Genomic DNA, 27,740 nt, shown 5'->3' with positions numbered 1-27,740 from the left:
ATCAGCTCAAGTTCAGATACAAATATTGCTGGTTGGGCCTCTCTAAATAGAATCTACCCATAACGCATCACATTTGTATATATATCTAATTTAGCATGAAACCTTCTCATCAGAACTGCAATACTACAGTTAATACTAAGCAATTGATCACATCAATTGTCATGGAAGACAAATAAACAAAGCAGGCTATTCACTATAGCATTGTCTACTTATTGTCTGCATGTTTCTGATACTGGGGTTAAAAGAGGATAATCACATTTAAGAACAGTCAATTCAAACAATAAACTAAGCAGTTCAAAACTTCACCCGGAAAATCTCCAAGTAATTTCAGGTGATCTCATCTCACTTATGAGGCACTTCGCGAAAGAAGTGAGATTTTGTGGAACAACCACGATGGTTTTGTCCGTATCCGGAGCCAAGAGTTTGATATAATTTTTGATTGTCTTGACTCTTGACACCAAATTTTGGTTCTTCAGGGAAAATACATAAACCTGGTACGCAAGAAACAACGGTTAATTGATGAACAACGCAACTTCTACCACATTAAATAGTTTCATGTGAGAGTCATGACCAGGAGGAGCTGCTCATAATCAAGAAATACCAGCAGGAATATATCAATCAAAGTTAGACAAGGTTATGATATGATTTGGAAAAAAAAATATACAAAAGGTTATATATATTACGATTGAGTGGATTAGTCACATACCGTCCGCAGTTGAATCTTGATGAGAGTCACCACCTTGATCCGAAACTATTTGAGCCGCACCTGCAACTTCCTCTAATTCTGCTTCATCCTCTAAAATTTGTGATAATAAGAGAAGGCGCATGTTTGATTTTGTAGAAATCTTCTCCTCCTTCTCCAACCCTGGTGCAGAATCTTCTGGGCATCAAGTTAATCTTGAGTAAAACGTCTCTGACATGTACAGAGACCAATTATTTGCAAAGGATATGACTCTTCCATACTGAAAAGGTGTTGCTTAAGCATGTCCTGACATCGGGTGAACCATTTCTTAGTAAAATCTAGACATGTAAAAACTCAAAATATCAATGGTTAATCTTGAACTGATTTTGTATCTTTACAACAGATTATCAACGGAAAGAATCTCAGCTGCCTCTCGTTTCCAGAATGTGTATCCTAGACTCCAAGAAGTTCCAGAACGCAGATTCAGTTGCTCATTGACAATTGAATATCAAAATCAGGATCATATGTTTGCATAAACAGAAGCACCATACGGAGGACTTGAAAGATTACCTAATCGGGGTTTTGATATACAAGGGGGAGGCGCTGGCTTCGAATCTCCTCGGTCTTTTGAGTTACGCGACAGCGGCTACAGGTCGCCGGAACACAAAAGCAACCCACAAAATGAAAATGAAAATGAAAATGAAATAGCGATGATGCTCACGTGTTTCGCACGATCCATCCGCCGGATTCTAAACCCTCGTGTCTACCGTCCCCATCCCCATTTCAAAATCCAACCCCCCCAAAATCCCCATTCTCTCTCTCTTTTCAAAATTCAAAATTATTAAGGGATCTAAAAAGTCCACGCTCCCAACCTCCTCTTCTTCTGCTTTCTTCTTCTTCTTCTTCTTCTTCTTCACTCTCACTCTCACTCCTTTCTTCCACTCTTTTTTTTCCGAGCTCAGAAAGCAACACCATGGGTTGTGTTTCTTCCAATCTCTTCAACCATGACGATGACTTCTCCCAGATCGGCAGCTCCGCCTTGAGCCACCACATCGTCTCCCTCACCTCCTCCACCTACGGCCTCCTCACACTCGACCCTCCCCCTTCCTCCACCTCTACCCCCCTCACCCCACCTCCCCGCTTCACATTCGGCTCCATCTTCCCGGCCCCCCTCTCCGAGCCCAGGTCCCTCTGGTCCGACCCGAAGCCCCTCCGGTCCGACCCCGAAGTCATTAACTCATGGGAGCTCATGGACGGCCTCGACGCCGAAAGCTTCCGCTTCTCGCCTCTTCCGCCGCCCAAGCCGTTCTCGATCCGGACCCCGAGAACCGCGGATCAAGAGAACTCCAACCCGAACCGGGTTAGCCGGTCTGTCTTGGACCGGTTCGAGAGGATATGCCCTCCGGGCGGAGAGAGCAAGGTCGTGCTATATACGACGTCGTTGCGGGGAGTTCGGAAGACTTTCGAGGCGTGTAATGCGGTGCGGTCGGCGGTCGAGAATCTCGGAGTGATGGTCTGCGAGCGTGACGTGTCGATGGATCGGGGGTTCCGGGAAGAGCTGAGCGATTTGATGGAGGGGAAAGACAAAGAGGCGGCGGTGCCGCCCAGGTTGTTTGTCAAGGGAAGATATGTGGGTGGATCCGAGCAAGTTTTGAAGATCGTGGAGGAGGGTTTGTTGGGTCAGATTCTAGATGGGCTGCCCAAGAAGCGGGCCGGGTCGGTTTGCGAAGGGTGCGGGGAAGCCAAGTTCTTGCCGTGTTTTCAGTGCAATGGGAGCTCCAAGATGGTGCTGGTGGTGAAGGAGGAGGCGGTGGGGATGAGAGGAGGAGGCGCCGGCACGGTGGTGGTGAGGTGTCCCGAGTGTAATGAGAATGGGTTGGTGCTTTGCCCTATTTGTAGCTGATTGCTCGAATCTAACCTTCTGCTGCTGTGTTTTGTAAGATGTTTCTGAAGAGACTCTTCTTGAGTTTCTGGAAATATAATGCTTATGTGTCTCCTGTTTTTGTATGTTTATATATGTATGTTGTGGTTTGGGAAGATCCTTCTAATTTTGCTTCAACAATGCATAGTAATAACTTTTCAATTTTAAATTCATAAACAGACAATTAGGCTTTTAACATTATGGAACTATTGATTCATGATACCTGGTCAAATTAGATGGAAAGATTGAAACTAGGGAAAATTCTGTCAGTTGGTTTTGTTTGGAGAATTTCAATGTGGATGATATACTGTTGTGCTCTAGAAAATTTAAGAGATTCTGCTGATAGTTGTGCTTCACATCTTTTCAAATTCTGCGCCTAATGAGTTTTTGTTACTTTAGTGAGTGTGCAAGAGATTACAAGCTCTATTGGAGGCTTACTTGAATCTCCAAAGTTTCAAGCCTCTTATTGATGTTGGACATAGACAACCATTTGTAGTTGTTACTATGCAAATGTTAGAGCTCCACGCTGCATCTTTTTTATGGGTCTGGCTTTTTGACGTGATCACTCTGTGATGACAAAGTCTTATGCTACTCATTGTATCTGTATCACTGCATGCTGCAACTTTAGTGTCACCAACATATGATTCAAAGTTTTGCAAATGAATACAATGACGCGCAGGGTAAATGATTACAAGCATATTCAATCGTTTGATACGTTTTTATGTCCTGTTATAGGTTCTTTTAGAGTTCAACCTCTCAATGTGCTTTGGATTACATCAGGAGTTCTTTCACCTCAGCTCACAATTCTCTTGTTTGCTATTGTCTTGCTTCACATTATTCATAGCTTACTTTGGCCTTTTCAGTAAAGGACCATAGGAACTTGTCCTCTCAATGCAATCTCAGTGGAAAATCTGTCCAGATTTGTGTTTGAATTTTAGGATTTTTGTGAGGATTGAAGTGGGATGACAGGAAAGAATGGGCCTCCTTTTCAACAGTAAAAGGACAATGATTTGTGAAGTAAAATGGTAAAATTTGTGTTAAATGACTTGTATCAGGGACTACATCTACCACACTTTTTCTGGTGCTATTGCAATTTCAAACTTTAAATTGTTCTTTAGCAGCAGTGTACTTTGCTTTACTTCTCCATTTGGGTTTACTGCAAGGATGCTCAAATCATTTGTTTTGCTCAATTAAAACTTTACCATTTTATCCTGAATGGACAACGTTTGGCAAAATTATTAGTTGATTAATAAGTTATTTTTTTGGTCATTATAGTTCATTAATAAGTTGGTAAAACTCATTAGAGATGGAATCTCTGCTAAAACTAATTGGGCTGGACATTTTATATAGTTTCACTATATCTTTCATTAAGATAAGTTGGGCTGAGTTTTACCGCCGAATCCAAATGCAGAAACCGAGGTGTGTTTAGCAAATGATTCTCACGTGTTTCGCACATCCGGCAGAAAACGGCGATTCTTTACCGCCGGCACTATTCATATCTGACCGTTACTTCGGAGAAACGAACAATTTAGAAGAAATGAACCACATTCTATCGTATACAACTGCCCTTTTGTAAAAGTAAATGAAATAGAGATATATTGACCAGCAAGAAAAGCTGCTAGTGATCCTCTATCCATAATTGTATGCATTGTTTCAACTCACACTTTCACCTATATTGCTGTGTACATGATGAATGACACCAGTAACGAAACAACGTAAATTGATTCACTGCATCACCTATATGGCTGAAATTATTTATGTTGCTACTGAACATGAAACAAAATCGATATCACCTCCAAATAGGAAAAAGCACCTCAGGTTTGCTGCTTAATCTGGGCAGTGGGTACATAGCTTCCCTTTAAAACTTCTAGAAGTCTGTAAACCCTTACAGTAGCACAGACCCGGATAACTTCTAGCAGTTGGTATCAAGTATTGCCCTGCATTTGTAATTGGTCCAGAACTCATATAAGCTATAAACCCAGTACCATAATCACCAAAAAGAAGCAATTTCTGACATCAAGTTCAAAACCTGGCCGCAAAATCACGAACAAGGCATTCTCAAGGCCAACCCAGATAAAAAGTTTGGTGCCTTTTCAAATTCAATACCATAAAATAAGGAAAGAGGATACATAGAGATAGGGAATGAGGCAAAACTGCAAACCTTTGGAGACGGAGAGTACTAATCTGGTGTTTGGCGGGCTGTGCCATAGTTGGAAGAGACTGCAAGCCCTGCTCATCTCTCTTCTTCTTCTTCTTCTGACGAATTTGTTATGTTTTGTAAACAAAGGCCAAGTGTAAAAAAAAAAAAGAAGAAGAAGAAGAAGCTTCTGAGGTTTTTATCTTGAGCTTTGAGTTTTAACCCGGTTTTGGTCTTACAGTTCAACAAGACCCAAACCCGACCCGGCTTGGAACAATAGCCAATTGGTATAGAAGTGAGTGCCCAACGCGAACAACTTAAGTACTATGGCGGTGGGCATAAAAAACCGAAACTCCGATCATGTCCCAAAATTTATAAGGACGAGACGGAAGTCTAAAAACGTTTGTCTCATTCCGATCTTGTCTCATTCCATAATAGTGGGATAAGACGTTGGACGAATAATTTATATTCTGTTTCTCCCGTCTCGTCCTATTTTTAATGAAAACTTAAAAATTCTTATATATTTGTATCAAAATGAAATTAATTTATGTTCTTAATAACTTCAAAATTATATCAACTCAAATAATAATGGTAAATTATGATATTTTGAACATAATATGCTTTGTTTTTGTTAAAATTTCATTATTGAATGTTATTTTGTTAATGAAAAAGTAAAAATATATGTTTTTATTTAACTTTATAAGAAGGTGAGATTTGTCTCGTCTCGTCCCAACCGGGATAATTATGAGTTGCATTCTTAAAAACCCTCGTCTTGTCCCGATCCCGTCCCGATTCAAAAGAGTGGGATGAGACGTGTGAAGAGCTCCGTCCCGTGCCCACTCCTACTAGGGACAAGGTATATGCCAGTCACAGAGATACCAGAAACACAAATGAACCATTCAATTTGGTAGGCACACAACAAAAACTAGGGTTGGGACCAGTACGGTTCAGTTCGGGATTCGGCCGATACCGATACCGATAATTTATTCGGTTTCAATTTCGGTTTGGGATCGTAAATTTGAAACTTAATACCGAACTGAACCCGTACATATCGATTTGGGGTTCGGTTCGGTAAAATTGTACACTTTTACATGTATTTATATCTATTAGTTAATGTAAATTAATATTGAAAGTCTTTAAAAGTACAATTTAGACTTAAAAAACTAAAAAAAATATTATAAATACATATATTTAATGTATTTTATACATTCGGTACGAATTATAGATATACCGAACCGTACCGTTTATAAAATTTCAGTATTAAATTCGGTACGGAATAAAGATATTTTACCGATTCGTACCGACCCATCGATATTCGGTACGGGACGGTCGGTTTAGGTACCATTTTTTCGGTACCAACTCCCACCCCTAACAAAAACATAAGCTTGTTAGTTCTCAGATTGCTTCATATTTCCATAGTAATGGTAGCTCTACCTCAGCTTCTTCAGTATCACCACCACCTCCTCCCCACCACTTCCCCAAAACCCATTTGCAGACACCAAACTTCACTAAACGAGCCTCCACCTTTCTTACCAGGATATCCATTTCATCAGACTCTCCCCCACTTAACAGGTATGTACATAACTACTTCATTTATATTTTGTCCATTCACATTTGTCAAATTGAAAAAACATGGATTCTTAATAGCACTGATTGTTGTTTCTTCTTCATGGAAATTTGATTGGTACCCATCAACACTATTAATGCATCTAATATGATATGCAATTTGATTCGTTCTATGGATTGATGATTACAATGATACAAGTTTAGGAAGAAAAATCATACGTAGGAAAGAATAAACTCGTAATCGGCATGATTGGATCATTTGGATGAGTCCGTTTGAATTTCCAGATATCTAATTCGTATGAGAAGACCACTGTTAATTCGAGTAATGCCCACTTGCCCAGACCATGTATTTACACTAGTAAAGGTTTTCTGTGGTGGGTGGCTATATTCCTAGATCAAATGTCTGTTATTAAATCATATCTAGCAAATCTAGCATGTCATTAGGGTAATTTGATTACAGCTTTGGAGAGAGAGAATATGTAGAGTCAAATTGAAGTAATACTTAAAATCATTGGATTTCTGTATAGATTTGTATTCAACATATTTGGAACATTTACATTAGTCACTGCAAAGTCATACTTAAAAGTTAGAAAACAGAGAAAATTGAAGCATGCATATCAGCAGAATTGTAGACCTCAGAAGTGGGATATATACAATTTTGTTGGAAATATAAGGGACAGTTCAAGAAGCTTTGTGTGATCTCATCTTAGCAAAGCTACTCACTCCCTTCCATGGAACAGATTGTGTTCCTTCTGATGCATTGAGAATGAATACACTCCTGGCACTATATATATTTTGCAAAATGATGAATTAGCGACGTGAATTCTTATCTAACTATCTTATAAACCAGATACACACACTTCTTCAACAGTAAATGTCAACACTGACAGTTAAGGCCCAGTTTGGGTTTGAAGTGAAAAAACTCAAAAATGGAAAATTGTGTGAGACTAGCAATATCATGTAAGCTCATGAGGCGTCAAAAGACTGGATAATAAGTTTACTACATTTCAGTCTAGGCTTAGGGAGACCAGCAATATCATGTAGGAGAATAAGCACTAACTGCAGTGGTTTTCCATGTCCTTATTTGTATCTTAAACCCTCCACGATATTTTGTCTCAGATTCCTAGTGTACGTCATATTCAGTTAGTTGTGATTGCAGTTTTGTCAAATGTAACTTACTTTGTTGATACTTGATAGGCCCAATTAGTGAACTAGAGAAAAATAGTAAAGACAAGAACAGTTCTGTTTCATTCATAGCGACCAAGGGGCCACAAATACATCTGGTGCATCAAAATGGTGTTCAGTAGCTACAATATTTCAGGACCAAATGGATTGAAAACCAAGGCTTGAAACGAGCTGCAGTGACAAATGCACCAAGACCAAATGGGGAGCTATTAGTATCAGCACTGAACCTCTCGAGTTTCTTTGAAGTTTTTGTTATTGCAAATGAATGTGAACGAGCAAAACCATTTCCTGACCCTTACTTGAAAACTCTTCAAGCACCTAATGTCTCACACAAACATGCTTTCGTCTTTGAGGTTTGCATACTATGACTGCTTTGCATCCACATCTATATATCATAATGTAAAACTTTGATATACGTATACACTCTTTGTTTTGTATTTGCTTGTGAAGGATTCTGCCTCTGGGGTAAAAGCTGGAGTGGCAGCTGGAATGCCGGTGGTGGGTCTAGGCACAAGGAACCCTGAAAGTTTACTGCTAGATGCTGGAGCTTCTTTTGTTATTAAAGATTTTGGTGACTCAAAGTTGTGGGAAGCACTGGAAGAGTTAGAGAATAGAGCAGTCATACAGTAAAGTAAACAAAGGACGAACCCACAGTAAATTTCTAGTTTGAACTATGCTTTTGTACATGCATTGTATTGTTTTGTAGTTACAATGTTACATCGTAGGATATGGAACGTTGAGTCCTTGACCTATAAAAATGTAATCCACTCTGAAATTAAGGTAAAAGTATTGCATAGTACTCCTCATACATCCTATTCTGTCTTGTGACCAAAGATGCAAAACAGAATAGGGCCGAATGTAAGATGGAGGCCACCAACTGTGAAGTTGAATACTGATGCAGCAATTGACATTAAAATTTAAACAGAAGAAGGCTGGGGTTAGCGGATGTTTGCAGGGCCGTAGAAGCTGCCTGGAAAACCTTCTATTGACGCGCCGGAAGCTCAGAAGTAGGGTGCTATCAATTCTTAAACCAAGTTAAATATCACTTGGATAGTTCCTATTCATACAAGTTGCAACCATGAAATCCAGAAATCGGAACAAGTTTGCCAACACTGAATTTGCCGTGGCAAGCACAAGAAAATTTGGGAATACCAAGCTATGCAACATTTAGCTATGTGCAAGAAAAGGGTGGAAGGGGATGAAGCAAGTACATAAGCTATGCAACATCAACCTGATAATACTATGAAAGAGTACATTACATACGTTTGACAGATAAACAAAAGATCAATACACAGCAAATACAAACAAACAATTAAACAAAGTACACCACCCCGTCCCAAAGCATGAGAACTTGGGTCAACAACATAATCAGATGAAAAGAAAAACCTCTGTAGCAGAAACTATCAAGATATTCAGAAACTAGTCTCAGCGGATCCATGATACAGAGTCCACCTCATCGCTAGCTGACTTGTATACAAATATCATAGCATTTGTTTAGGACAGTGACCTGTGTTTCTTCCACAGTACTGCCTCCAGCAGTCTTCTTTTCCTCACAATCAAGATCCCTTTGCTCAGGAACTAGAACGTGCTCTTGAACCAACACTTGTCCCTTCTGAACCAATACAGTCAACAGATTCAGAAGAACTTTCTTCTATAAAAAGAGGCCAGATATATGCAACTGTCATTTGTTTTCATCAGCTCAAGTTCAGATACAACTATTGCTGGTTGGGCCCCTAAATAGAATCTACGCATAACGCATCACATGGTTATATATATCTAATTTAGCATGAAACCTTCTCATCAGAACTGCAATACCACATCTACTACTAAGCAATTGATCACATCAATTGTCATGGAAGACAAATAAACAAAGCAGGCTATTCACTATAGAATTGTCTACTTATTGTCTGCGTGTTTCTGACACGGGGGTTAAAAGAGGATAATCACTTTTAAGAACAGTCAATTCAAACAATAAATTAAGCAGTTCAAAACTTCACCTGGAAAATCTCCAAGTTCAGTGATCTCATATCACTTATGAGGCACTTTGCAAAAGAAGTGAGATTTTGTGGAACAACCACGATGGTTTTGTCCGTATCCGGAGCGAAGAGTTTGATGTAATATTTAATTGTCTTGACACTTGACACCAATTTTTGGTTCTTCAGGGAAAATACATAAATCTGGTAACAAGAAACAACAGTTAATTGATGAACAACACTATTTTTACCACATTAAATAGTTTCATGTCAGAGTCATGACCTCGCTTCCTTCTACAGTTCTACTTATAGTAAGCTCTTCCCATTTCATTTTCTGTCTAAATTTTGTTCTTAAACTGTGGCAACGCTATGTCAAAAACTCAAAATCACAATCTGAAACTACGTAGTCTCAAACTGCCAGCAGTTGTGTCACTGTCTCTCAAGCACTACAAAGCTTCATAACCTTTTCCTTTAAATTAATTCTTCATCTCAAAAATTATAAAACATGACTGCAAAATTATATTCACACGTGGGTAATAATAGTTGCTTCTACATGATCAACTAAAGTATATATGCATAGAACAAATAAAACTTATCTTATACTTGATCCTCTATACAATATTCTTCTTTTTTACACTTCAAACGACGATAAAATAGTCCTAAAATGGATAGCCAGAGTTGTATCATTATCAGTATAAAGTTTCAATATGAAGACTGAAGCTGATCAGAAATTACAAGTAAACATAACTCACTCCAAAATCAAAAGCTAAAGTAGTAGATTATACCGTGATATATAGATTTAGACAAAAAGAAACCAGAAAGAGACATACCTGTGTGACTGAAGTTGCGAAGGTCTTATGGTGACCCAAGTATTGATGACAGCAGCAGCTTGTAGGGAGTTAACAAGGGAGATTAGGAGTGGGAGGAAGCTTGAATTTCGTCTGTATTCTCAGCAGGAGGAGCTGCTCATAATCAAGAAATAGCAGCAGGAATATATAAATCAAAGTTAGACAATGTTATGACACGATTTCAAGATTTAATCACAAAACATGTACAAAAGGTTATATTAGGATTGAGTCAATTAGTCACATACCGTCCACAGTTGATTCTTGATGAGAGATGTCACCAGCTTGACCCGAAACTATTTGAGACGCGCCCGCTGCTTCCTCCTTTTCTCGCTCATCGTCTTCATGAATATTTGTGATAATAAGAGACGGCACATGTTTGATCTTGTAGAAATCTTCTCCTCCTTCCCCAACCCTACTGCAGAATCTTCTGGGCATGCTGTTAATCGTGAGTTCCTTGAGGGTTTTAATATCCTGAAGCCCATCCGGACATTCCACCAGTTTCTCGCAGTAATGAATGTTCAATCTGTGAAGACAAGGCATGGCTCCTCTCTCCACCTTCCACTCCTTCAAGGAATCCAAACTCCACAGGGTAAGAGATTCCAGATGAGGAAAGCCTCCTTGAGAGAAAACCATTCTTTCTGATCTGATAGAATTAGCCCCGAGGTAAAGCACCCTTAACTTGGGCAGCTTCTCCAGTATTTCTATCTGGTCGTCCTTCAGATCTGTAAATTGGAGTGTTATCTTGGTGAGGTTTGGATAGCCCAGGAGCTCTCTTGGTAGCTCTCTCATTATCCCACGCAGTCGCAGCTTGTAGAGATAAGGACACCTTAATACTATATCTCTTGCTTTAACGATATTAGTATCCTCTGACCTCACAGATAACGATAACGACTGAAGATGCTGATATGTCACATTTCTTGATATCAACACGTCATTCAATTCTTCCCACTGACTAGATTTTGATGCAAGCATGCCAAGTTTTCTGAGCTTGGTTAACTCAACAAAATCATTCAAATCACACCTGTCAAGTGATATATTCACCAACGTCTGCAAATTACACAGCCTTGATAGTGACTCTTTCTTAACCTCCGAAAAATTACGAGGTAGATACAAATGCCTCAGTTGCTCCATATTACAAAACACACATCTGATTTTGGAATTCCCAACCCAATAATAACGTAAGTCTAGAGTTTGCAAAAGTACCAAATTAGATACTGATGATGGCACCTCATCAAATATACTATTTTTGAAACTCAGAAACCTCAAATGGACTAGATCCCCAATTGTTTTTGGTAACTTCATCACAGAGCAAAGAATGTTTTCAAACTTCAAGACTCTAAGCAATTTGAAGTCATTGAATATTGATCGCATTACTTTTTTGTTCAAGATACTCCCAAAGCTCCCAGGGCTAAAACATAACATGGACCTAATGCGGTCATCTCTTCCAACCCTACTACTGAACTCCTCCTGTTTAAGTTCACTGATCAAATAAATGGCAAGTCTTCGAAACTTACCGTTTAGTCTTGTACTGGATACCATGCCCACAGAAAAGTCAACAACATCCAGAAAATTTTCCTCTTTTGCCTTTTGCAAGCACAAGTCTCGCATAAGATCATGAAGACGACATGTTTTCACCTTCCCGCTCAAACCGTAGTTTGCCACTTGAACCATGGATCTTTCTACCAGTTCAACTAGCCAACTATATGCTTCATCCTCCATTATTTCAACTGAGCCATGTATATCTGATGTTGAAGTTATAAACCCTTCTGCAATCCATAATTGAATCAATTGTTTAACCGGTATCTCACGATCCTCAGGAAACTGGGCCAAGTACAGAAAGCATAACTTTAACTGAGATGGTAAATCATCGTAACTCAATGCCAAGACACCTGCTACACCAGAATCTTGACCTGTGTTATCTCTTTCAAGGACATTTGTGCCTCTCATTATGTATTTATCCACACTTCCACTTACTAACTCCCACTCCTCAACTTTCTCTCGTCTACTTAGAAACCCGGCGAGCACACGGATCGCTAATGGCAGACCTGAGCAATGCACAAGCATCTTCTCTCCTATTTCTTTTTTCTTTGCATAAATAACCGAGTCTGGAAAAGAAACCAAATTATCATATTAGTTTCCAGACTCAGTAAGAGGGAGATTATTTCATTTCCCAAAAAAAAAAAAGAGGGAAATTATTTAGCCATTAGTTGTTAAGCTAGAAAATTAAGTATAGATAGAAGTTTAGTTAGGTATACCTGTTTTGTCTCTTCCAGATATAGCAATCTTTTCAAATAGTTCCCAGCTTTGGTTTCCATCCAGTGGTCGGGGTTGGTGCAGATGATCATTTCCGGATGCCAGTGATGAGGCAACTTCTTTCTTGCGAGTAGTGAGTAACATCCGGCTCTCCGTTTCTTCATTGATTGGGAATCCAGCTTTTATCGAACTCCAAGCCTCTTGAGTCCATATGTCATCAAGAATCACCAGACATCTCTTTTCTCGTTGGATTCTACAAACCTCCTGTGCTATTTGATCCTTTTTCATTTTGGAGATTTCTTCCCTTCCCTCGGTAGTTGGAGAAGTCAGTTTAACTAAAATATCTTCCAGTACATCTTTTCCTTCCCATTGTTGAGATATACAGACCCAAGCAACACAATCAAAATGACGCTTAATTTCAGGTTGTTGAAAAACCTGTTTTGCAAGAGTGGTTTTTCCGGAGCCGCCCATCCCCCAAATGGAAACAACAAGGTGACTCTTTCTTCCCTCACCAACTCCTTCACCAGTTTATCAGTGTTTTCCTCCAACCCGACAATATGACTATCAACTTCATGACCATATGTTAGCCTCCGATCTCGTCGCCTCTTAAAAGCTTCAGCTCTTTCCGAGTCACTTGTTTGCCTGATGTTATAACTTTGCAAACTCGACCTCAGATGAGAGAGTTTGGTCATAATATCCTCAATTTCGGACCCGATCTTGTATCGATGAACTCCTTCCTGAAAGATGCAGCCAAACCTTTTGAGAACAATCTTCACAGTACCAGCTCCTCTCCTCCTCCTGATAGCCACTTTCAAGGCAAAAGATTCAATGACATCCTCCAAGTCATAAGCAGCATCTCTAATTAGTTTAACCCAAATGCGCACCACTTCTTCATCTTGTTGCCTCGTATCTGCGTCTTTTAAAAATCCCCGGATCAAGTGTAGCTCAATCTGCGCAAGCTCAATTTGGTAGCCAACTCCACTCAAGAATTTCGCTTGCTGAATGATTAACTCTCCGAGGGGCTTGATCCCTTCAGTCACAATTGCAACAACAGCTTCAGCCATCTCTCTCTCTCTCTCCCTCTCTCTCTCGAATTGGTGAACTTAATCTTCTTCGGGATAGATGGACAGCAAAGCTCTTCTATATGCAAAGATTCTTCCGAATAGCTGAAGATAAGACAGAAAGGTGGGGCGGCTGCAAATGGTCACTGTCGGAATAGCAACTGGAATCTGTCTATTTCCACTCATTCAATGAACTTGTTATCGTAACGTGCTCATACTTTGTAATCAATCATCTACCTCCAATTGATTTTTATAAATTCATATCTTCACATGATCAACCAATTCTAAATTTTTTTGTTAGGTGATGATTATAAGATGATAGTTTTGTCACCTAGTCTATAGTCATGCATGGTTGTAATATTATCAGTACAAAACATAAGAGTCAAGCTAACCATAAATTAAAATGTAAACACAACACATCCTAGACCAAAACATGAAGTAGAAATTACACCGTTACAGTAAAATTTAGAAGAAAGAAAGTGAAACATAGCAGGAAGAGAGAGGCATATAGGTATGGCTGCTTTCTGCAGCCAAGAACTTGGGGAAGCAGGACTGAGCTGCCGTAAGTGTTTAGCCATCTGAAAAAGCCCAAGAACATAAAGTGAGCTACCTTAGGCCACGTTCTAATGGATTATATGTTTTGTAACAAAGTTGGGCAACACTTATCCATGGATTGCCATTGCGAAGTTCCTAAAAGAGTTCAGCGTCTGTTATGGTGCTTATTATGTTAAGTAATAGAGGGAGAATGCACCTAGCTAGGGTAGTGAGGATGCATGCTTTTATGGTATTGAAAGAATTCATGACAATTCGTAGCTTGTGGAGGAAACTTTTATGAGCTTTATGTGAGTGTACTCAAATGCCGCCATGTTCTATCTTACTTGGGATTTGGTTGATGCAGACTGCACTGGCTTTGGTTTTGGCTGTTAGAGCATTTGGCAGAAAGTCAGAAACTTCCTTAATATATTCATGCCCTTGAGTTGTTTAGTGATATATGTTGGTTGTTGTGGAAAAGTTGGAACAAGTGTGGAGGAGGGTAAACAAATCCTGCGGGATTGGAATGCGAAAAAATGGCCATGTCACTTCGAGGGAGTACAAACGAACGGTGGTCTTGTGACCAAAGATGCACAACAGAATAGGGCTGCATGTAAGATGGAGGCCAGCAAGGCAGCAACTGTGTGAAGTTGAATACTCATGCAGCAATAGACAATAGAAATTTAAACAGAAGAAGGCTGAGGTTGGCATGGATGTTTGCAGGGTACTAGGAGCTGCCTGGAAACCCTTCTATTGTCGCGCTGGAAGCACTTGCTATCCATCTTGGTCACAACATATGTAGAGATGTAGGGTTCTATCACTTAGAAGTGGAACGTGGCTCCATCATAGTAAATCCCAGAGCGGACCTGGAACTCTGTTGAGGGAGCTAGATAATATTAGATGTCTTCAACCTTTGAATCAGTCGAGTGAACTATCTATGATATTAGATACGGCAACACAGCAGCGCATAGGTTGGCAAAACAGGCTTTGGTTGCTGGGGTGGTACTTTTTACTTGCTCTGATCAAGAAAAAGAAAAGGAAGGCGAAATTAAGAGCCTTTTAACCGGAATGGCGGAATAGTTAGATGCGCAAACCAGAGAGACCAACTTCATTTTCCCCCAGAAGAAATCTGACACTGAATCGATCACCTCGTGGAGCAAATTTACCAAGGCATGGAGCAATTGGAGCACCACGCAATGTTGAGAAATAGGAACAAGTTTGCTAACACTGAATTTGCCGTGGCACGCACAAAAAAACTTGGGAATACCAAGCTATGCAACATTAAGCTATGTGCAAGAAAAGGGTGCAAAGGGATGAAGCAAGTACATAAGCTATGCAACATCAACCTGATAATACTATGAAAGAATACATTACATACGTTCTACAGATATACAAAAGATCAATACACAGCAAATATAATCAAACAATTAAACAAGAGTACACCACCCCATCCCAAAGCATGAGAACTTGGGTCGACAACATAATCAGATGAAACAGAAAAACCTCTGTAGCAGAAACTATCATGATATCCAAAAACAACTAGTCTCAGCGGACCCATGATACAGAGTCCACCTCATCGCTAGCTGACTTGTATAATTCAAGCCTCTTAGCGCACTGCAGCCTCCTCTCCATCAATGCCGGGTCTTCGTCAAGCAGTTGACCCAACTACTTACCCTGAAACACAAGCCAATGCAACCATTAACCTAAACCAGAATAAATACAAAGCTAGCCCAAACCAAAAAATCAAAACATGAGAATATTATTGAAAGTTATGCTTGATAGGCGTTAGGCGGAATAACCTATGCCCTGATTCTAATAGTAGTATTCACTATCTTGAACCACTGAATGGCTGGATACCAGATAACATCAGCAGATTAAAAGAGCAGTCAAATCAAGCTTGATAATAAGGGTCGGGCAAGGAAATAGCTAGAGTCATTGCATTTTTTATTGAGGTCCCTACAGAGCTGACAGTACAATGCAAGGGGATTTACAAGGAATTAGTCCATTTTTACAAGGAATTACAAGGAATTAGTCCATTTTTAGATCCAAAAACACTCAACACAACGATATATCATATTCTTTCCAAATCTGAAAATCAATTGCAAGGATATGCAATACTCTTTGCACAAACTCATCAATTGTAAGGAACTGCACAAACTCATCAATTGTAAGGAACTTCTAAGTCCTTGCATATCCAACTTGTTGCAAAAGAGGAAATTCGTTGTAGTGAACACACCACCTTCAAAGGGCAGTGTACTACATTACAAAAATGGAACCATCATGTTCAGTAAGCATTGTTAATTTGGTATACAAACATATAGAGAAGTAGGACTGGAACTACAATTCTGGAAGTAGTTTAATATAGTGACCATTAAAGGTTACCGTAACACAGAATTCTAGGATTATGGAAATACACAAGTAAAGCTGTTTCGTAGAGTTTTATGCAGGACCAAGTTAGTTAGAAAAGCATAATGTGTATTTTGCTTTCATACCTTTGATCTTAATAAAACTAAGGTTTCACAATAAACCAAGAATTTGATGTTAAATTAATTCCATCTCTGGTGTGTTTGAGCTTTTAAACTATATTTATACTTATAATTTTATTCTTTACTTTAATTAGACCAGCTCAACATCAATGACAGGGGAGCACTGATCTAGGGGATATAACAATACTAACAAAGAGGCTTAAAACGATACACAATTGCAAAGGACTTGGGAGGGACTTCAACAGTACCCAACTATCCAGCTGTGTGGTAAATAATCAAAATATCAAGATAAAAGAAACCTCACGGCCTCACCCCTCAAAGTTTCTAGAACTCATCATCTCACATACAGGTAACGAAGTAGGTATAAAATCAACCAATATGTTACAGTAATCTTAAGGCACACAATCCAGATGATTAAGGAAGTTCCAGATTATATAGAGTGCAGGAGAAACATAATGCAGGGTGTAACTGGAAGTAACAATGCAAGAAAAAGAACACAAAAGAATTAAGCGTCAAAGAATCAGATCACATGGAACTGAATGGCAACTACATTCATTGTTAGATTGAACTAGGCCTTACAATCGGTATACAATCAAGTGATCAGAGTGCAATCCCAACAAAAAAATAGTATACTGCATAGAAGTACTACTACAGAATGGTAAAGTCCAAAGAAAATCAATAACCCGCTCAAACAAGTTGAATGCATAATCACACCAAAAAAAAAACCTTTAATGGAATAACATTCGTCACTTCTAGCATCTATCAACTGTTGAATAAGTAGCTATATCCTATACAACATCCACTACCAGCAATTTGCAAAATCCAAAAACCATACAAACCAAATCACTACTCACATTACTTGGAGACCAAAAGGACTTCAGGTTTTTTAGCTTTGCTCGGCGTGTTGACATTCGAGGATGAATTAGCACCAGCAGCTGCAGCAGCCTTGGCTGCCTCCCTTCCCCTGTTATCAAGCCGAATGAGACTCTGGGTGGCTAAAATCGTCTTGGACTCCAAATCATGAGAAGCCCTGGCATACAATCTCCTCACCGCAACAGAAGCAGCATCCTTAACCTCCTGAGAACTCAACGGCCCCAACAAACAATGCCCCAATATCCGCAGCGCCGGCTGCACAATCTCCCACGGCAACGGAATCCTCGCCCCCTTTGACTCCTCCTCCTCCTCCACATGACCGACTCCATTGCTGCTCCCATTCGGCTCGATTCTCAGCTGCCCCATCTCCTCGGCCACATCACCATCCTCCTCCTCCACCTCAATCTCGCTCCCATTCTCATTACCAGCCTCCAAGAACCCAGCAATCTCCGGCTCACAGTCGAATTGCCGCTGACAGGAGCAATCGTCGCCGCCGGCCCAAGAAGCCAGGAACCTGCAGAAGTCAATCTTGGACCAGGCCGGCATCTGCGAAATGTGCTTGTAGTAAGAATCCAGGGCAACTCCGACAATGCAGGACCGTTTGGTTGACTTGACGGCGGCCTGGGGCTCCAGCGGCGGCGACAGGACCCCGAAAGACTGTGCATTACCGGAATTGGAGCCGGAAAAGCTCGATTTGGGGCTGCGCGGCGGAATGTGGTAGAGAGAGGGCTGGGAGAGGTCGGGGATGGAGACGACGAGGGGCTTGCCGTTGCGGGACTTGGTCTCGGCGGCGTAGAGGGCGAGGAGGACGGCCTCGAAGCCGGCGAGGGAGTGGGAGGAGAGAGAGTGGACGCGGGAGAGGTAGAGGCCGGAGAGGAGAGGGAGGAAGGAGAAAACGACGAGTCGTAGATGGGGGTCGGAGGAGAGGAAGGTGTCGTAGAGCCAGTGGCAGAGGGGGTCGGATCCGGAGCCGGAGAGAGGGGCGGAGAGGGAGGCGGAGACGGCGGAGTAGGAGTCGGGGGAGGAGAGGAGGGAGAGGGCGGGGCGGTCGGAGTCGGCGAGGGAGGAGAGAGGGGAGGAGAGAGAAGGAGGGAGGAGAGTGGCGAGGGAGTGGATGCGGGACCGGGCTTTGGAGATGGATTCCCACCACGAGTGCATTGGGTCTTCGTCGGAGATGGGTCGGGGGTTGGGGTTTGGGGGGTTGGTGGCGGCGGAGGAGGCGGAGGAGGTTGGGGAGGAGGTGGTGTGATTCGGGTGCAGGTCCATTTTGGTGGTGTGGGTTTGACTCAGAGAGAGAGAGAGAGACAGACTGGAGTCCTCGTTGGTTCCGGAGGTGCTGGATTTACGCTTTATACGGTCTTGGCGACTTCGCTGCGAAAATTTTACTCTTTTTTTTAAGGGATCACCTTCGGTACCAAGTGATATCAGTACCACACTCATTTGCGTACCTGCTATAGCAATCTAGTTTGATTCGTCAGAACAGGTTTGTGTTCGATTCCGACCCGATTAGCACAAAACCGATTGAAATCAAAGGATTGAGTGGATATTAAGCCAACCCAGAAAAAGGAATGGAAGGTAACACATGCTCAATAATTTTCTCGAAAATGACTAAGCAAATGAAGATAGTATGGTGAAATCATAACATCAAGCTCAAGAACAATTATCCAAAAAGCCTATTTTAAAACGTGCAAATGACTTGTTAAACATGAAGACAAAATCCAGAAAGCCTACTATAAAGACATGTAAATGTAACGTTAACCATGTACACACAACACACAAACATTAGTAGACCTAAAATGCAAAAGTGTTTTAACAATTGCTACGGTAGGACGCAACCGCCGCAAAATTAGCGATGGCATGAATGTCGTCGCAAAATTTGGACCAGTGGCGATGACAAATTCTTGCCTTGGTCATTTGTCGTGGCTAACTAATTTTTTTTTTGTAGTGTATGTAGAAAAATGACCAAATAGAAGTAGACTGTAAATATAAAAACGCTTATATTTTCTTAAAATATCTACTGCTAGACATAAAAAGACTGGATAAATATGTAGACAAAACACATGAAAGTAGTAGACTAAAAGCATAGCAGTAAAAGTCTACTTCTATACATGAAAAAAACTCGTTAAGTATATAGACTAATGACTAAATAAAAGTATATTGTATATAGTATATAAGACGTTTATATAAGTTTATATATAAGTACTGTATATACTATATACTATATATAGTATATATAAGAACTTCTCATACGTGGCTTTCATCTAGGTGGGTGGGCATGAGGGTGGTCAAAAAGGTGGTCGGCAAATTTGTTTCTTTTGTTGTATTAGAAGATATGAGGTATATATGCATTAGAAGGTTAACCTGGCTAAACATTTTCAATCTTTGATGTTGCATTTGATCGAGATATTGTTCGGAAGCTAGAACCAGCTAATTAATTACAATAATTAGAATCAAAATAAAACAGCGACGATGATGGTAATAGTTTTTATGAATATGGAGATTTTAGAGAGAAACCTGAATTTGATATTCTTGAATAATGAAGAGGCTGCATCAGATACAACCCTAACTACTATATCTCTTACAATATATAGTGGGGACTGACCAACTATGGAGGGACACGTGCAATTGGTCTAATGAACAAGGCGACACAACATGCAATACAACATAATCTAGCTAAGTTGAACTAGAAGACAATGCAACTAATTAATACAATTAGGACAACAAAATTAAGACAAGGCCAATTTAAACCTTGTTCTCATAATACCCCTCCTCAGCTTGAAGGTGGGAAACAAGCTTCAAGTTGTCACATAGGTAGCGATGTTGAGGTGAGCAGAGGCCTTTAGTGAAGAGGTCGGCTAGTTGCTCTTTTGATCCAACGAACTTTAGCTTGATGGTCCCTGCTTTAACTTGGTCCCTTGTAAAGTGAATGTCAACCTCAATATGTTTCAGTTTAGAGTGAAAGACGGGATTGGTGGCAAGGGCCAGAGCAGATATGTTGTCACAATGAAGAGTAGGCTTGTCTAGAACTTCAATGTGCAAGTCTTGCATGAGATGTAGCAACCATTTTACCTCAGATGTGGTGTCAGCCATAGACCTGTATTCTGCTTCAATTGAGGATCTTGATACTGCAGTTTGCTTCTTGCTGCACCATGACACATGAGTACCTTCAAGGAGAATAACAAATCCAGTTGTTGATTTTCGATCATTGGGGTCACCAGCCCAGTCTGCATCACAGTAGGCATCCATTTGAATAGGATTGAGAGAGAACTTCTTGGTGGTTTGACCCCTCCTGAACCATATGCCATAATCAAGAGTATCTTTGATGTATCGCAATATCCTTTTGGCTGCAATGAGATGAGTATCTGTTGGACAATGCATGAATTGGCACACTGAGTTTACACTGTAGGCAATGTATGGCCGTGTAAAGGTTAGGTACTGAAGGCATCCCACTATGCTCCTAAAGTGAGCACTGTCTTGCTTGTCAAGTTGTTGTCCCATGTCCTTGATAAGTTTTAGACATGATTGACAAGGAGTTATTTGAGAATGACAACTATCAAGACCGGTTTTATGAATTACCTCTGAGGCATACTTTTGCTGAGAGACAAAGACATCTCCATTCTTCATATATTTTATTTCCAGCCCCAAGAAAAAGCGTAGAGGACCTAGATCAGTCATGTCAAACTCTGCTTGTAAAGAACTCTTCACTTTACCAATAAGATTTTCACTATTTCCTGTGATGATAATGTCATCAACGTATAGGAGCAAGTACACTTTTGAGCTTCCAGAGATTAGGACAAACAAGCTTGGATCAGCATCAGATGGTTTAAAGCCTAGAGAGGGCAGAAAAGATGTGAACTTTTCATTCCATGCTCTTGGAGCTTGCTTTAGACCATGGAGAGACTTGTTGAGTCTGCAAACATGTGAGGTAGGTTGTTGTTCAAAGCCACCCGGTTGAGATATGTATACCTCTTCAGTTAAGGAGCCATGGAGAAAGGCATTTTTGACATCAAATTGGTGAAGTTTCCACCCATGTTGAGCTGGTAGAGCAAGGATTAGTCTCACAGTAGTGTGTCTCACAACTCGAGAGAATGTTTCATCATAATCAATGCCATACTCTTGACTAAAGCCTCTAGCAACTAGCCTGGCCTTGTATCGAGCAATAGAGCCATCTGTATTCCTCTTGATTTTAAACAACCATTTGCAGGAGACAAGATTTTTGCCAGGAGGAAGTGGTACTAATGTCCATGTGTTCTGCTTTATCAAGGCATTATATTCTTCTATCATAGCTTGTTTCCACACTGGTTCCAGTAGAGCATTTTTATAATTGTTAGGTTCAACTTCCATTGGATTTGAGGATGTATTTGCCATAATGGACAAGAGACACTTCTTTTTGACTATTCCTCTCTTGCTCCTTGTCAGCATTGAGTGAGTATTATCCGGATCAGCAGTTAATCCTTCAATTGGATGAAGGATATTGGCCTCTGAAACTTGATGAGTAGGTATAGACTTGTTACATTCAAGAACTAGAGAGATTGATCCAGCTCCAGGTTGCGTTTGTACAGAGATGTCACCTTGCTCCTCTTGAAAGTGGATCTCGGTGTTAACTGAAGAGTCAAATGGATGCTCATGTGAACTCACATTTTGTTCACTATTCACAGTAATGGTGGGATCATTATTAGAAAACAGTACTAGCTGGTTATCACATTCATTTGCTTGTACTGGATCCACAGAGGCATTGTCATGATCACTGCATTGAGAATGAGAAGTAGCAATAGGCATAGCATGGTTACTGCTATTAACTGGAAGGTCACAAGGGTTACCTGTATGACTGACCTGATTGAGAGGACTTGCACATGAAGTAGTTGGAGACAAGGAGGTTGAGGCAGAGGGCTGAGTATAATATTGAGTTAAGTATGGAGCTACAAGCTGTGTTCCCATTTGAGTTGCATTGATAGAGGAGCTCACTGATTGAGACTTGTCACTGGGTTTGGCATATGGGAAAATACCCTCATCAAAGAAAACGTGTCTTGAGATAATATACTTTCTAGTGCCCGGGCAATAGCATATGTACCCCTTATATCAAGCTACAAACCCCACAAAGACACACATCACTGTTTTGGGTTGAAGTTTATTACTTCCATTTAACAAGAGAGGGTAGCAACAACATCCAAATACCCTTAGAAGGTCAACAGGAGGAATGGCATTATACAACTTTTCGTAGGGAGACTTCATATCAAGATTTTTAGTAGGCATCCTGTTGATTAAAAATGTAGCACAAGCACAAGCATGATACCAAAACATAGGAGGCATGGAGGCTTGTTGAAGTAAGGTCACAACTGTCTCTCTAATGTGTCTATTCTTCCTCTCAGATACCCCATTTTGCTCTGGGGTATAGGGGCAGGAGACCTGATGAGCAATACCATTTTCACTCAAAAACTCTTTGAACTTTAGCCCCATGTATTCACCACCTCCATCACTTCTAAGACATTTAATCTTACGAGAGAACTGAGTTGATACTAGGGCACATAAAGACTTAAAGTAACTCAAAACTTCTGATTTGTTTTTCATAAGAAATATCCAAGTAAACCTGGAGCAGTCATCTATGAATAGCACAAAATACTTGTAGCCATCAATTGAAATATAAGGTGCAACGCCCCAAACATCAGAATGCACAAGTTCAAAGGGTACCTGGCATCTGTTTTGAGACTTTGGGAATGGAAATTTCTTAAACTTCCCCAATAAAAATGGCTCACAAAAGAATTGTTCCGAATCCTCAAACTACGAATATTACATTTATTTAACATAATCTTAACTACTTCACTTGAGGGGTGCCCAAACCTTTGGTGCCATAAGTTGTGCTTGACAATCTTCCCAACATAACCAAAAGGTTGACTTGATGAAGAAGGCCATGCTGCTATAGATCTCTCTCCAGAATTCTTGACTTGTGGCAACTCAAATGGTATGGGATACAACCCTTGATTACTCAGCCCCTTGTAGAGAACTCTGCCCAACTCCTTGTTATGAACAACACACATAAATTCATCAAACCATACTAAATAATTATTCTGTTTGCACAATTGGTAAATGGATAAGAGGTGTGCTGCAAGGCCAGGAATTATCAACACATTGTTCAATTTCAGTGAGCCAAGCTTTGTGTCACCTGTGTGAGTGATAGAAAGTTAAGATCCATTACCAATTTACACTGTGTCAGTGGCAGAGTATGGAGTGACATTTTCAATCACTTGAGAAGAGCTTGTCATGTGGTTGGTAGCCCCAGTGTCAGCTAGCCAGTATTGTGGAGAGTTGGAGGTGGCAGCAAGCATAACTGTAACACCTTGGTTGTTGTTATCGCCTTGACGTTGTTGGTCAGGAAAGCCAAAGAGAAAATAACATGTCTCAACTTTGTGATTCCTCCTTCCACAGTACACACAACCACCAAAGTTCCCACCTTGTCCATTGTTGTTGCCGAAGTTCTGATAGTTTCCACCTTGCATCGAAAGAGAGTTGCAAGTTCTAGCACCATGGCCTACCCTATCACAAATCTGACATGTAAGAGAGTTGTTCCTGTTGTTGCCTTGACCACCATTTCCTCCGCCATTGTTATAACCTCCAAAGTTCATGTTGCCTCCATTGTTGTTAAACATTTGACCTGCATTGTAGAAAGGTCTATTGTTGTTGTTTCTCCCAGCAAAGAAGCCAGAGAACTGAGCTGGGTACTGCATGTTTCCATTGAACCACTGTGCAGGCACATACACAAAAGCTTGTTGAGTGTGAGTTTCTGCTTGTTGAGGGTAGACCTGAGTATGATTAATAGGAGCAAAGTCAGGAGGCACACTTGGAGCATGAGAGTGTGTGGGAGGAGCCACAACAAATGTCTGAGTTGTAGAAGGGGTGATTGCGAGGGCATTTGAGGTTGAGGAGCTTGAAACAACAGTATGAGAAATGCTTCAAGTTGAAGAGTTTGGGTTTCCCTGAGCCACCATTGCCGAGAAAGGACTGGAGGCCTGACTCTCAGCCTCAATGTCTGCCTCAGCACCTTTGAGGAGTGTCTTGAGCATTGGAAGAGAACAACTTACTTGAGCTCTAATTACAGTCTTTATGGCTGCATACTCAGCAGGTAGACCTCTTAGCACAGTCACAATAATGTCTCATCATCAACTGTAACACCCACAGTAGTTAAGGCATCACGAGCCACCTTAATCTTGTCCTGGTAAGTCTCAATATCATCACCTCCCTTTCTTATGTTTTGAAGGTTAGACTTCAGTTGCAGGATGTTCTGACGAGTAGGGTCAGCAAACTTGTACCTTAGACTCTCCCACATCTCCTTTGATGTCTTGCTACCAACAACAGCCCTTGCAACAACAGGTGCTAGGGTTTGACCAACTAGGTTCATGGCATTCCTATCCTGAAATTTCCAGTTGAGGTGTTCCTGGTTAGGGATGATGGTGACTCCATCTTCACCCAACATGGTAGGTTCATGACATGGATATGAACCATCAACATGCCCTAAAAGGTTCAAACCAGCAAGAAAGTTCTCAACCCTAAACACCCATGAGGGATAGTTCGTCTCATCAAGCATAATGTTAGGCAAGAATACAGCAGTGTTGGAAAGACTAGCACACTGGCCAGAACCAGCAGGAAGGGCAGGATTGCTCATCTTGACTCAATCAGTCAGCACTTGAACTTAAAAAGTAAACAGATCTGATTCAGATAGTAGAATAAAGGCAACTTTCAAGCAGGTATACGCTAGATTTATGCGAGATAATACATAAGTAAATAGATCTGAGGAAAAAGATATCAACTTTCAACAACAACCAGTAATAGCTTCTAATTAAGGACTGATACTAGCAGCAGAAGATTAACAATGCTTAATAATAGGAGATAATATGATAATATGCTTGAGAATCACATATTTGAAAATATCATTGATTTCATATCTAGCTGGGAGATAATATGAAATAAATTGAATTGCAACATAAACTGATTGAATGATTTTCTAGATATGAGTCCTCAGATCTGAAACCTAGGCTCTGGTACCATAATAGTTTTTATGAATATGGAGATTTTAGAGAGAAACCTGAATTTGATATTCTTGAATAATGAAGAGGCTGCATTAGATACAACCTTAACTACTACATCTCTTACAATATATAGTGGAGACTGACCAACTATGGAGGGACACGTGCAGCTGGTCTAATGAACAAGGCGACACAGCATACAATACAACATAATTTAGCTAAGCTGAACTAGAAGACAAGACAGCTAATTAATACAATTAGGACAACAAAATTAAAACAAGGCCAATTTAAACCTTGTTCTCATTATAGATTGAAGTTCACCCTTGTAGGGGAAATTAAAACACGATCAGATGCTTCATGTTTTGGAACTTAGCCAATAGTGATGATTATCGATGACCTCACCATTGATAGAGAAAGCACGATTGATCGCTTCATCTCTGGGATTAGTATTGGAATCAAGCAATGGCGATGATGATCCAGGTCTCGCCATGCATATCATTGGAGAAAACACGATCGTATGCTTCATTTTCTGTATAAATTGAAGGCGTCGTCTATATGTACAACATGATATCGAGCGACTAAGAAGAAACATAGGCTTGCTCAACAAAATCACCATCCTCAAAAAGTCAAAACACTTGCATCCAGAACTGCCTACACACCCTTTTTTAATTAAAGACTTGTTTTGTATCTCGTAGTGAATTCATCATTTTAATTACCAAGAACTGATTGCTGTGAACCCAATTGTAGTGATTTACTGAGAAATATATCATCATTGAAAAATCGTAAGAACCTAATTAATAACATAACAACCGAAATCGAGTATAAATATTTTTATTATTTAGAAATTAAATTTGCAGCAAAGATAACAATAATAATAATCCTTAGCAATTAACCAGAAAATTAATCTACAGTAGGAGGTAGTGGAGGAGGTAGAGGCAAACTTGAAATCTCGCAGTCCGCAAAGCAATTGTTAAAACACTTATTGTAATGGAACAGATGTCCCACGCAATGGAATGAACACTTGGAAAAACATTTTGCTGCTAAACCGAAACCGACATTGCTGTTTGGAAGAACCATCTCCTTCTTGTCATTAGTGTCATTAGCCAGTGATGATGATGAAAGTTCACCTTTGTTGGAGAAAACACGATCAGATACTCCATCATCTGGATTGGGTTTGGACGTAGCCAGTAGTGATGATGAAGCCTCACCATTATTGGTGAAAACACGATCAAACACTTCATCATCTTTTGGATTAGTTTCCGATTTAACCAACAACGATGAGGCTTCACCATCGTTTGGATAAACGGTGTTGTCAACTTGATATCGAGCAAGAACAAGCATAAGCAAGCTCATCATAATCACCATTCCCAAAACAATTGCATCCATAACCGCCTATACACGTACTCCTAATTTCTTACAGACTTGCTTTTATATTTCTCGTGGTACCGTTGAGAGATCGATCCTTCTACCTTCTGTTGAATGAAGTGTAACCTAAAGTCACAATTTATACTATGATTTTTGGCTGATAAATAACTCACCTCACTTCTTGGTCTTGGACCCCCTCAGTCACTACGAACGCCCCCGATCAGTGCTAGCAAATGTAATTCATCATTTTGATTATCTTCTATCTTTAAAGATATACTTTAATTTCTGTCTATGTTCTCCTATAATTGAAAATTTATCTACTTTAGAGAACAATTTATATTTCGTTTGTCTCATCAAGGTAAATCCTTAAGTGGTCTTTCAAGAATTACTGATTATGGGGACTGTGATATTTAAGCTTGTGGATATTTTTTTTTAAAATTAAAGAGGTTAACTCTTTTAGAAGCAATACATCTCCATCATGTATATTTGTACATAAACACGTATACCTCTCATTATAGCGAAAAAAATGAAAATAAGTTGTTCATACAAATGACATGATCACTAATTAACCAAGAGAAGAGTTGTGTTATTTTCAACACTTGAATATATAAATCTAAAGGTAATTGAGCATATCTTAGGCCCAGTTTGGTATTGAGTTTTGATAAAATAAGCACTTATATTTAACTCATAATAATATATTTTTGTTTCATATGTATTTTAAAATCTGTTTATTAGTAAAACTTAGTGTTAATAACCACGTTTTTAAAAAGCATGTGATGTTGAAGGAAAAACACCATTAGTGTGCCTTCGTTAATGCAAATAAAGGAATAAGTTAATGACG

The 27,740-nt window shown here is 40.0% G+C and overlaps 5 protein-coding genes and 1 long non-coding RNA gene across 8 annotated transcripts in view; 2 read left to right on the top strand and 4 right to left on the bottom strand.

Moving 5' to 3' along the window:
- LOC126803270 (phragmoplastin DRP1E-like) overlaps positions 1-27,740 on the bottom strand; it is a 40,830-nt gene that overhangs the window by 101 nt on the left and 12,989 nt on the right. Inside the window, exon 16 of one of the 3 annotated variants that reach the window (XM_050531061.1) lies at positions 8,704-8,943. The exons of 1 other annotated variant lie outside the window; for it this stretch is intronic. In XM_050531061.1, the coding sequence (XP_050387018.1) occupies positions 8,917-8,943 (27 nt within the window). In that variant the 3' untranslated portion in view covers positions 8,704-8,916. Of the gene's footprint in view, positions 1-8,703; positions 8,944-15,674; positions 15,730-27,740 lie in introns of those variants that run through there. One more of the 3 variants, XM_050531058.1, reaches the window with a different exon arrangement.
- Positions 7-1,342, bottom strand: LOC126803276 (uncharacterized). Its single transcript, XR_007673092.1, has 3 exons — positions 1,253-1,342; positions 707-1,135; positions 7-491 (listed from the first exon to the last, which is right to left on the bottom strand). It is a non-coding gene; the product is annotated as an uncharacterized LOC126803276 (long non-coding RNA).
- Positions 1,628-2,719, top strand: LOC126803273 (uncharacterized protein At5g39865). Its single transcript, XM_050531064.1, has one exon. It carries the CDS (start codon positions 1,656-1,658, stop codon positions 2,583-2,585), a length of 930 nt encoding a protein of 309 aa, XP_050387021.1. The 5' UTR covers positions 1,628-1,655; the 3' UTR covers positions 2,586-2,719.
- On the top strand, positions 7,181-8,154 carry LOC126802543 (haloacid dehalogenase-like hydrolase domain-containing protein Sgpp). Its single transcript, XM_050530188.1, has 3 exons — positions 7,181-7,266; positions 7,628-7,844; positions 7,942-8,154. The coding sequence occupies exons 1-3, from the start codon at positions 7,181-7,183 to the stop codon at positions 8,119-8,121; spliced, it is 483 nt and encodes a 160-aa protein (XP_050386145.1). The 3' UTR covers positions 8,122-8,154.
- On the bottom strand, positions 8,950-13,662 carry LOC126803269 (putative disease resistance protein At1g50180). The gene is given in 6 exon segments (XM_050531056.1): positions 8,950-9,103; positions 9,489-9,668; positions 10,295-10,426; positions 10,558-12,417; positions 12,568-13,068; positions 13,071-13,662. Coding segments are annotated over 4 exon segments (2,970 nt in total). The 5' UTR covers positions 13,630-13,662; the 3' UTR covers positions 8,950-9,103; positions 9,489-9,668; positions 10,295-10,376.
- Positions 15,702-18,939, bottom strand: LOC126803271 (uncharacterized). Its single transcript, XM_050531062.1, has 2 exons — positions 17,498-18,939; positions 15,702-15,831 (listed from the first exon to the last, which is right to left on the bottom strand). The coding sequence occupies exon 1, from the start codon at positions 18,780-18,782 to the stop codon at positions 17,499-17,501; it is 1,284 nt and encodes a 427-aa protein (XP_050387019.1). The 5' UTR covers positions 18,783-18,939; the 3' UTR covers positions 15,702-15,831; position 17,498.

This window comes from Argentina anserina, chromosome 7, assembly GCF_933775445.1.
Source record: "Argentina anserina chromosome 7, drPotAnse1.1, whole genome shotgun sequence".
Classification (NCBI taxonomy): Eukaryota; Viridiplantae; Streptophyta; class Magnoliopsida; order Rosales; family Rosaceae; genus Argentina; species Argentina anserina.
This window is presented reverse-complemented; position numbering and strand designations above follow the sequence as displayed.